Raw genomic sequence first — 11955 nt, 5'->3', positions numbered from 1 at the left:
AAGAAAACTGTATGGCCAACATGTTGGCAGGGCACGAACCCACGATCAATTGCCAGTATCTAATGGTTTTTTTTTATTCGGCCACTGTTGGACAGCCGGGTCAAGCCACCCGATTCTTGATGAAATGCTCTCGAAGGTTCGATATCTAGTCCCCCAAAGTGATAGACGGTCATCCACTTGTCATTACGTGACATTGTCATTAACGAGAAGATAATATCAATCTTATTATAAATTTATAGAGGTTACCATGTTAATAATACTTTTATTATATTCCACTGAATCATCAATTAAGATACATTCTTGTATATTTATCAAAAACTCGCAATTACAACGTTACAAGTATATAAACAAACAAAGTTTCAATTTTCATGCAAAATATTCAATTAACATTTCCCTTAACTTAAAAGGCAAAGTAACATGCTTCATACAAAAAAATCCCTTCAATTTTCTTCAGAATCTTCAATGTCGAAGTAAACAATTTCAAGAATTTCGTTAAAAGTCTTCAAAAGTTCTCTCTAAAACATCATGATTAGAGCATTTTTAATATGTTAAAACAAATTTATCATTTAATTAATAAAAACTTACATTATTATTGAAAATTTCTTCTGTTCTCTCATTAGGTAATCGGTTGTATAACCACGCAAAGATTTTTCTGTTGAATGATCTCCAGGGCAATGCATTCACTAAAGGATATGGATATCCACATGCTGTTATGACATACATCAAATTGTACATGCCCTTCTGCAATAACTCGCTTAAATGTATGATTCTAGAAGTGTATTTTATCTAGAAAAATGTATTTCTCAAATTACTTTAATTCTTACTTATAATACTGTAGTCAATAGTTATAGGCTACTTACACCGAATTCGTTTTTGTAAGTGGGATCAACTAAAGCTTGAGCAACGAATGCCTTCACTTCCCAATGCTGTAATTTCGTTCCTTGTTTCAATAGATAATGCAAAATGAAACACAAACTGAGAAGGGATAAACTCATGTTTTGTAGTTTCTCATAAGGCATATTTGTTCCTAAGCAGAATTGAAGTAAATCCCATCGAATTCTTCTCATTTCTTCATCCTCAGACATGAGATCTTCAAGGGATGGAATGTAATCTATAAAAATTCTTAGTTTTAATATAAAATAATTAAAAATTTTATTTAAATATTCAAAGAGTTTACCATCAAAAGCATCTTTGTGCACTCCCACTTCATCCGGTTCATCTAGATTCGCTCCTTTATAGCAACACCATTCTTTTATGGTTACACCTTCAGAGAAGAGAATTCGATACATCTTCTGTCGCATTTCTCTGTAAACAAGAGCACAGGATGGAAGCGAATCATCATCATAATCTTCAAAATTAGCTTTATCTACAAACATCCTATCCCTGAGGAGCGTGTAGAATCCTGGAGGAATTTCACAAGCATTCCATTTTTCTCGTAAAATATCGATATTAGTCCATAGTTGTACTTGATCATCAACATATTTTTCAGAATTTGATCCAATTTCATAAAAATTCATACCTTTTCTCAATTCTTTTTCGTTGATACCAACGAATTTCGCAATTTCACCAAATTGCAAATGATCTCCAGACCATTCTCTGTCTTTAATCACCTTCGCTACTTTATTTAACACATGCGAATCTCTCTCTCTTTCGTATACGTATCCTATTTTTTCATGAAAATCCTTCAGATCATTCAAAGGAATGGTATCATTTCCTACCAAACAGCAGAGCAACTTCATTTGCTGACGATCCAAATCAATTACTTTTGCAAAATCGTAATGCAAATACATTTCGGTCGACAATCTGTTAAATAAAAGTTTCTTCATGGAAAGTAAGGGTTTAGTATCAAAAATAATGTAGTCCACATTCATGGACAGAATCCCTAAGCAGTTTTTATTATTCTTAGCAACATCCGCTAACTCTGCATAATGATTATCAGTTGTGTTGTAAACTTCGGAATTGCATTCATACTTAATAACGTAGCGTAAGTAACTTTGGCCAGGAGGTACGAACTGCTCGCAAGAGTAATTCCTCGACATTCGAATATCTGAAAATTGGTTCTTCAAAGAATCGAATATTTTATGAATCCTTTGATTGTTTGCAATGATCCAATATTTCCAGTTTGCTTCCTCGAACTCTTTCTCTTGAAAATAAAAAATGGGCTTGATGTCTATATTAGTTAGGTATTCCACGAATTTCTTGAATTGTCGAATTACTGTATGCCATTCCCATCCGTAACGAGAATCAGGATTTAAGAACTTTACAAACTGTATACGTGAGCAATCAATGAGTAATATTGGCTTCTCTGAACTAGTTTTCTTGTGACGTTCTACTAAATCATTCAAGTCTATGTCATACCATAAATATCTGCTCTTTAGATATTTAAATCCTCCTGTAATTACCATTTCTTTCGAATTGAACTCCTAAGCAAATTGTTATGATCTGCAACAAAAGAAGGTTTGTATTAAATAACCAGCAATTATTTATTGTGACATGGTCACAATGCTGAGCTGCAATTTTCATAAAAACGGGGAGAAGATCGAATGTTAATGTTTACGGTAAACAACCAACTAAGGAATGCATGTTAGTAGGGGTCTTCGAAGCGACAAGTTCCTTCCCTCTCGCATCGATCTGAGAAAATTCGGAAATTATGTTAATTAAATAATTAATTGTTAACGCGTGAGAAAGTTGACATTTAACCAGGTCCACGAGGAGAATCTAAAAACAATTGGAAGAAATAAGAAACCCGCTAGTCGATTTTGTTTAATTCCCTTGTCAGATTCACCGTTGACGTGTCATCACTGCCAAGCAAACGGTCACCTGATCAGATTCCCACACTTGATGAGGATATAATGCCAGCGCACCCGTTCTTCAGCGCGATCGCCGGAAAAAGTAATCTTGTTTGTTCTATGCGTTATCCATCCCCGGCTCCTCACAATTCTCTCCACCTCAAAATGGCCAGCAGTGGGAATATCTCTACATTGTTTTCAAATTGTAGCCCAATAAAAATAATTAAAATTCGTGTACATCAAACTAGCGATATTTCACTAAAATTATCTGATTTGCTGGCGAGACATCAGTTACGGATTATCAGATGATTCTTAAATATACCCATCACAGAGCAGCCTAATCTAAATTAGTATGTGTAAGAATATTACAGGATGGCCGTAGTAGTTAAGGATTTAGGATTGATGGAACAAGGCATTAATTAAGTGAAGTACGTATTAGTTTTAGTAGCTTCACCACCGCCCAGATTGAAGTTTCCGAAACCAAAATATTCATCTTTTCAAATCTCTTAAACATAAGCAAATAATAAAAATGGCTACTAATTAAAGGCATGTGAATACAATGTATTTAAAAGTTCATTTTAAAAAAATATAAGAAACTAAAGTGAGAAATAATCCAAGAAACAAAAGAATAGCAATAAAATATTTCAGGTGAAAGACCCGGGGAGATATCCATAAGTTACGTAACACAGATACGCATGCTGTGTATGCAGATAATTGTTATGATGCGTTACAAGGAGATACGGGCGTTTACAAAAACGTTACGTGAAGTTAAGTCTCAACCTTTGGGTAACAATGACTCAGTTCTGCTTCCGAAATGTTATATAGCGAATCATATTGTTTATGTCTCCAGCCTTGTGGAATCGAAGTCGAAATTTTTGCTTATACAATACGCGGATTAACGCGCGTGTGGAGATACTCGGTTTTGATTCAGATAACAATTAAGAGACATTTCTTAAATAATAAAATAAAAGTAAATAAAATTAAATAAATGGAATGAATCGAGATATAATTAAACGAATGAAATAATAAGCGATTGATTAAAATATACGCTTCGAGAGAGAGCTCTCACAACTTCATGTATAAACATCTACCTCAATTTACTTTATCTTGATCTTCTTCTGTACTCTTGATGATCCTACTTCGTTGCATGGAGAGGTCTTGAATTGGCACAAAATTATACATTTTCTTCTATTCTCCTAAATTTACTCATTCTTACAGTTGACTGGAGGAGTCTAAGGGTTTTGTGGGACAAATATGGGTCGGTCTTCTCCGAGATCTGTTTCGTACTCGTAACTAAGGGTACTCGTTGGCTTTAGGGAGCGAATATGGGATACCTTCTTTCTCTATGAGATCTTCGGATGTACTCCACGAATCATGCAGATCTTTAACTATATCTGATGATTTGTGACCAATTAGCTTATTTGCCTTTACTCACGTGAATAGATGAAAAGGGGAATTATTGAGGGGTCGACAATTTCCAGTGTGGTGAGATTTGTGATAGATAAGTGGAAAAACAAAGGATGCTTCAACTTCCGTTAAAGGAAGTGGCTCTTTTATCAGTTTTCCCACGTTAGAAAACCGTTATTTTCACACCAAAAAGAAAGAATATTTTACTTTATAATTTTAATGTTATTTTTAAATTGTTACTTAGACCCAGGGCTATTCGGATCTCACAATGATGATAAACTAAGGTACATAAATGCCTTAGAAGGTATACGCAGGGATTTAAAAATGATGTTTGCGGCTTTTGCTAAGACTAAAATCTTTAATTAATTTTAAAGCGCAATAATCTAACGAATGAGCTACGTCATTTTCAATTGAAAGAATAGCAAGGGCTGAAAGCCGATCTTGTGTCATCGAATTCTTCAAATATGTTTTAATAATTTTTAACCTCGAAAAATTCCTTTACACGCAGGCAACTCACATGTGTGGTGGCAATAAATCTCAGGACTATACGTTTCTGGACACCACATTTTTTCTCCACGCATATTGGCTCCATTATCGTATCATTAGCCTCTGCAGTTTTGCAATGATATACCCAGCAGTTTTAGCTCTGTGATTATATAATTAGTCAAACTCTTAGCTATAGTTTTTTTTTCGATTGCTAAGAAGCCAATAAAATGTTCTTCATGTCAGCTGTATTTGTATTAAAAAATCTTATCATTATTGACAGTTATTCAACACGAAAAACGTCACGATTACAACAATCAAGAATAATCGAGTAATATTTATCCTTTATTATTTTGTCAACAATTTGAGTTTTCACGTGATTTCCATTAATTGTTTAAGCTCATTTCGAATATTTTTACCGAGATAGTGGTTATTAATCGTCTTGTGTTTTACTTGTTTTAGGTAAAGTCAGAACATTGGATCAAATCGGGCTATTAACCCGTTCTCTAAATTTAACCATTTCAACATACAATCTTTGTGCAGTCGACTAGATTTATGAGACTTTAGGTAATCAATCACACACTCCTATGTCATGGATGTAGACATAGATACTGTATAGATGTTGGCTGTATAGTGTTGACGGCGGCGACGGTGTAAGAGACAAAAGAGACAATAGCGAGGACTCATTATCCTCGCTATTGTCTCTTTATTACTAGGTGGCAGCGGCACCCATGACGATGTTGAAGGAATAATTTCAGCTGGGTTATACTACGTTCGCACACAATCCACGACACACTTCGATCTCGATTTACCTACAATCTGGATTGTGACTGTTGCTAGTCGAACGTCGTGCTGTTCGCACAGGCAGTCCGTTCGAGAAGAACCTGGCTATTACACGCGATCATAAAACTGACGTAACTACGCGGTAAGTAACAAACACCAACAAACAAAATGGAAGTTTTGGTTAGAAATAAATACTTTTTCTTGCCATACATCTAATAATAGACAGATGTCGTCTCTCCAGATGTCTTTTTTACTTCTCTGTCGATAGCCCGACACGTGTTCCGCAGCCATCTTGTATTTTCTCGCGCGTGTGGGATTGTGGGATCTCTGTTATGAATGGATCTAGTTTCGAGAACTCTGTCCAGTCGATCGCGATTGAACCTCGTTTCAGTCGAGATTGAAACGGTCGAGAGCGTTCGCACCACGGAACAGTCTCCGACCTTAGTCACAATCTACATCGAAATGCTCGGTGCGAACGTGGTACAAACTATTGTTCAACAACGTTTCCCCCTTCCTAATATAATGAATTAGTCTAAATTCTCGTTAGAACTCACCTCTGGCGCTTCTCCCACCCTCGAAATTAGGTGCAGGTGTTAATGAATTAGTCTAACAAAAAAAGGAAATTCATTTCCGTTTGTTCGAAATTGTCCGAAAAATGGAAAAAATGCAAAGTGCTGATCGTATTAATTAAAGTTATCACAACAGCAATTAGCGGCGAAGTTTAACTGTGGGAAAACGAAATGTATTTTACCGTAGACCTACAGTATTTTCCTCGGGGATATAAAATATTGTACACGATATAATTAATCGGCTGATCTCATCGTTTGATAAAATTTATTTTTATTTATTTATTTTGAAGCTCGTATACAGTACATGCGCGATAAATAGTTTCTGTACTAACCTATCTTATTTTTACGATATTTTTCGAAAAATAATATTCAACTAATGTTCGCAGGCAAAATATTCAAAAAACAATAAACGCATTAATACAAAAATCAGTTTTACAGGCAACCTTCCTTTTTCGATTCCGCAATGACAATTGCGGAATGTAATGAAATCGCACAACGAGACATAATAATAAAATCGTTTTAGTATTAATTAATAATTTTTCTTATTGTACTTAAGAAAATACTGTATTTTTAAATATTTTTAATATTTTTTTTATAGTTAAAATAAGATTAAACTCTACATCAAACGAAAGCCAAAACTTTGGCTTTCGTTTGATGTAGAGATACGACGCGCTTGTATATTGATGACGTAATACACGTAAATGAGGAGCGAACGAAAACAACTAAGTTGAATTAATTAAGTCGGAAAAAAGAAAGTGTGCATTATAATCGAGAAAATACGAGCTCAGCATTAATCTTTAAAATATTGGTATTAAATCTGTCTTATAAAATCACAACAAACTCCTATAAATCGAGTTATCCGACAAGAATAAAATACAATAACAATATAGCTCTATCGTTGAAAAAAAATGAGCTTATTTTTATTAACCTGGAGTTTTGCTTAGTAGAAATGGCTAAAAAGTGAGCAAAATTGTTACAGGACTAACGAAACTAACCAACCAAAACCAAAACCTTGGTTTTCGTTTGATGCAATGTTGCCACGTCTAGCGAATTTTCCGTAGATCTACCGATTGAAGCACCAAATCTACCGAAAAGTTTACGATAATTCAAGAAAGAAATTTTTATTTTCAATGTATCTAAAAATTCTCAATAAAACATTTCTTTGTACCATTTCTTATATATTGTAAGAGACTTTATTGCAAAGACTCTATCTCGTTTTGTTGAGAATATCTTGTGTCTGCCCCATTCTTCAGCTAATGTAGAAAGAATATTTTCGTAAATAAATCTGTTAAACACGAAACAAAGAAATAAACTGAGCTCTGAAACAATCATTGGCTTACTTCTTACTAAACAATCAATTGAAAAAAATATATTACTGTTACGATTTTCCTGTAAAAGATACATGAATTAATCAAATTTATTTTATTGTTATAACTAATAGCTAAGGATAAAATAAAAAGTTTTAAATATCAACTTTGTTCTATTCGGATTGTTGCGCGAAGCCCCGCGCGATTGCTCTGCTCGCCACCCCCCTAAGGCCGCCTCTGAATGTAACGTTCTCTATCCTGTGTCATGTATCAAATTCTAAGTACAATTTCGGTTGATCGAGGTGTTAATTAGGAGTGTATTTTTCTTAGTATGTGCGACAGTGTTACGTAGAGGTAAAATGATAATTGAACAGTAAAAACTAGTGTTACGTAATTTATGACGATCCCAAAGTTTAAGAGACAAACTATATAAAAGTAAACAGAAAAAAATGTTAAATTAAAAGCAGATATTGTATACTTTATCCCTTCCAACCCCTTGAATTTGAAAGGGATTAATAAAGATGATTAATTACATAATTATATTCAAATGAAGATGTACAGTACTGTATGTTTAGATTCCCGACATGCATACTTAAAAATAAAGGTTTCTGTCAAGCTTATACTCGCTATAATATACGAACAATATCTGTAAAGTTAGTACTATATTAATATTCAATTAAATCAATTATTTAGAAATTAATTAACTTACAATCGCTCCTTAAACCACTTCTCGAATGACTGATAACGAAATTTGCATTATGGTTTTTAACGTTTATTATCGATAGCTAAACCATATTTACATTTATCAGTTTCGATTTTAGTTACTCAACTTTTATCAATTAAGAAACTTAATCATTGGATAATAAAGTTTTAAATGATATTCTTATTAAATATGACTTCATTTTAAATAATTTTAACGAAACTACAAAAAAAAAACTTACCGCGCCAGGATATGAAAATTAGCCGTCTTTTACCGTGTGAAAGAGTTATTTTTAGCTATGACGTGTCAAAGTCTAATTGTTTATCATTATTTATAGCGTTATCTTCTTCTGCAATACTAATTTTATCATCTGTTACTATTGTTTACAGTTTCGGAAACGTCGATTTTTGATTTATAAAGATAATTTGAGTGTCTCCCTGAAGTTATTTTGTACACAAGAATGCCATGTATTCTGGTGTTCTGTAGCGTAATTTGGGAAGGTCAACCTAGGCCCTCAGCTTTTGTGAGTGAATGTAGGTTTGTTCATTTAAAATTCGGGCCTCTTATATTAGTTCTAGTTACGTTTTTCTAATAGAAAAGGTTTGATTTCAATTTTAAACTAAAACAAAACCAAAACCAAACCTTTTCTATTTTTTTTTTTAATTTACTTCTGGACTTATAAATAGTTAAGTTGCTGAAGTCATTGACACAGAATTGGTAATCGGGGAATACGTACTGCTTCAGTAAAAAGTGATAAGATCAGATGAATCAATACATCTTTGTTTAATAGTAGGCCTGTATAGATCACTTGATTCACTTTATATTTCTGTAATAATAACATTGAATCCCTGTACTATAGAACGTCCTTGATACATAATTGTATTTCATATAATACCGTGTAATATAATACAGTAACAGTAGAATAGTATCTATTATTCATGCTGTAATACAATATCTTCAGTTTAATAAAGTTCAGTTCTATAAATCAAATTCCATAAGATAATAAGAAATATAAACATTTATACAGCTAAATATCTTATAAATTAACGTATAGTATGGCCCAAAAGCTAGTTAACTGAAGACTAAACTGATAACACACCGCATGTGGTACTCGCAAATGCAGGCGTATCCGAAACATAACACGGTTAACTGACTTTCGGTCCACCCTAGTATTAAATTAATCGTTAATTTTGATGTTAAATTATTTAAAATAAACGCATTAAGGTGTATTTTTTTTTAAATAAGAATTGTTTCTTTCCACAAATTACACGAGATTACTGAATAATTTGAATATCTACGAGCGTTCTGAATATCGAGTAGGCACGCAAGTTAACTAGAGATTTGCCCGAATCGATTATTGATTCGTCTGTACTGTGTGTTTGTTCGTGAGCTATAGAAGAAATATATTTAAATTTCGCATAAATTTATAATGAAAAGAATCATTGACCGATTGGATTCTAATGAGACGGTAGCTCTACGTCTACACAATACAAACTGCGCTTATTCCTTCGATTGAGAGGAGTGGGTTCGGTTCCTTCGTAGATTAACAAACTCATTACGTCCCGCAGTATATTATTTAGAGAGAATTTATATAATCTTAACATTAATCTTACATTTTAAATCAATTGTAATCTGTCAGATGCACATATTGTGTGGCAATGTAGTCACACTTCTGCATTGTATAGCAAGTCGTCGGTTCGTTTCCATTAGACTAAACCATATCCATGTAATTATAATTGTAAACAAGAATATAATGATGTTATTACAGTAATAATTATTATAATTAACGGCTATAATAGTATATAAAACATAATTAATGGATATAATCCATAAAAATTCGTTAATTTTATTCAAATGCCAGTAAAAATTGTTCATTTTACCAGCTTCAAAGCACGCTTTCCTTTCCAAAAATTGCGTAGTAATTAATGAAAACGTAATCAAAAAAGAAAAAAAATCGAAAAATATGTTAAATTCCAGCGTAAAGATAAGAAAAAATGTGATGACCAAGTCAATTTTCTCGCCACATCAGCGTGATTTGATAACGCGGAGGCGAGAAAATTGTCATAATTTCCCTCATCATCCCACCTTGTTTACAAGAAGACTTTTAAAATACACGATTTTATGCTTAATAAATGGCAAATTGTTAATGAAAAATTATAAAATGAGTTACTAAATTGATTTTCCTGCAAACTCCAGGTATAAATCAATCGCAAAGTACGAATCAATTAAGATTTTCTACCCCTTCCAACAGTCAAGTACACACGGCATTTTCTAAAAGAAGTATGCAGTAAAATTAATTTTAGTAAAGAATATTTTAGGGAAAGAGCGAACGTTAAGTTTAATTCAATAAAATAAGCATTAAAAAAAGGAAAAAAGAAGAAAATTTTTCAAAGAAAATGAAACGTTATCGCGATTTACAAAATGAAACTACACTTCCAAGAAGAACACATCAACTGCTGGTAAAAATCGATTGTCTTCACTAGTGGGCGTGTGATAAATGACGCGAGCAGGCATCCACCCACGAACCATTCATGAGTGAAATTTACCAAAGTAATTATTAAAAAGATCAATTCTTATTGTTAGCAACTCCATTCTCTTATCCGTCGATGGAGTTTTCTACGTTCTCTTCTGTTCTTTTATAAATGAAGTATTTTCAGTTTACGTTCTCACTGAAATAGTTTATAGAGGAAGACAAAAAATAAATTAACAAAGCAACAAAGATGTAAACTTTCCGTTAAGTACAGTGAATATATTTCAGCTCAGGTGCATAAAAATAAACAAAAACTCAATTTGAGGAGCATAAAAATAAGTAAAACTTTCAGTTCGAGGCGTTTAGAAATAAATAAATAATTTTTTTCTGAACAAACCAAAAGTAAATTTTCAAAAATATATGATAATAAAATGAAATATCTAAAAAAAAATTCAGAAAACAAAAGTATATTAAATGTAATTTATAACTGTATATCTTGGAGCAGCTGCCATTAGCAACTGTAATTAGCATTAAAGTATGAAACATTAAAAATATTTAAAGTAATAACAATAAAATTTAAGTTAATACAACTGAAAGTACTACTGCATAAATTTGCGTTAGAAGATTAGAATAAATGAAAAATTTCAGAGAAAATTGGGAATAAGTATAGTTTAGTTTGAGGGAGTAAGGCAAGTCAACACGTAGAAAATCTACCATGGAGAAATGCATTCTGCGTGGATTTCCTATAGAAAACTGCACCAATTCAAGTGCTTAGACATGTGAAGAAAACTCCCTCCAGCCCGTTGTTCTCACTTACCCGCGACTAGTGTTTAGTGGTTTTATCCACTCGGCCACTAGAATGAATAAACTGAGAAGTCAAAAATAATGAGGCCAGGTGAATAAAACCACTAAACACTAGTCACGGGTTCGTGAGAACAACGGGCTGGTCGCGTGGAGTTTGCTGTGTTTTCTTCGCAAGTCTAACACGTAAGACACTCCCCATTAGCAGATCTCTCGTGTTGCGTTGCGTTTTCCATTAGACTAACAAATCAAAAATATCTTACACCGAAACCGGAGAGAAAATTTGAAAAAAAAAAAAAATTGGAGTGAGTAAACCGGAATTTATTCAAATTTAACTTTTACCGGTAATTTGAAGAAAATGGAGTTCAAAAAAGTAGTAATTCTAAAAGAAAATGGTTGAAAAACAAAAAACACTCAAATGCTGAAAAATTGGCATGGATAAAGTGAAAATTCCGAAAAATTCAAATGAGAAAATTAGTAATTTTATTATAAAATTGGAATAAGCAAACTAGTAATAATAATTAAAAATGGACTGATAATATTTATAAATTCTCAAAAATTGGGATAAAACGCTGAAAATTTGGGATTAAAAGCGTTCAAAAATTCTGATAAAAATGTCTCAACATTTGGGATTAAAAGCGCTCAA

General features: G+C 32.8%; 1 protein-coding gene across 6 annotated transcripts in view; it reads right to left on the bottom strand.

Moving 5' to 3' along the window:
- Positions 1-242: 242 nt before the first annotated feature.
- Positions 243-11955, bottom strand: part of LOC111630167 (28S ribosomal protein S10, mitochondrial-like) — a 50114-nt gene continuing 38401 nt past the window's right edge. Inside the window, exons 1-5 of one of the 6 annotated variants that reach the window (XM_023374218.1) lie at positions 8280-9756; positions 1178-2442; positions 861-1111; positions 586-786; positions 243-515 (exon numbers count right to left, since the gene is read on the bottom strand). In XM_023374218.1, the coding sequence (XP_023229986.1) occupies positions 441-515; positions 586-786; positions 861-1111; positions 1178-2405 (1755 nt within the window). In that variant the 5' untranslated portion in view covers positions 2406-2442; positions 8280-9756 and the 3' untranslated portion in view covers positions 243-440. Of the gene's footprint in view, positions 516-585; positions 787-860; positions 1112-1177; positions 2443-2557; positions 3834-3880; positions 5308-8047; positions 8237-8279; positions 9757-11955 lie in introns of those variants that run through there. The other 5 variants (XM_023374217.1, XM_023374220.1, XM_023374221.1 and 2 more) reach the window with 5 other exon arrangements.

The sequence above is a fragment of the Centruroides sculpturatus genome, unplaced genomic scaffold, assembly GCF_000671375.1.
Source record: "Centruroides sculpturatus isolate CEXI.00-Female unplaced genomic scaffold, Cexi_2.0 scaffold521, whole genome shotgun sequence".
Lineage (NCBI taxonomy): Eukaryota > Metazoa > Arthropoda > Arachnida > Scorpiones > Buthidae > Centruroides > Centruroides sculpturatus.
This window is presented reverse-complemented; position numbering and strand designations above follow the sequence as displayed.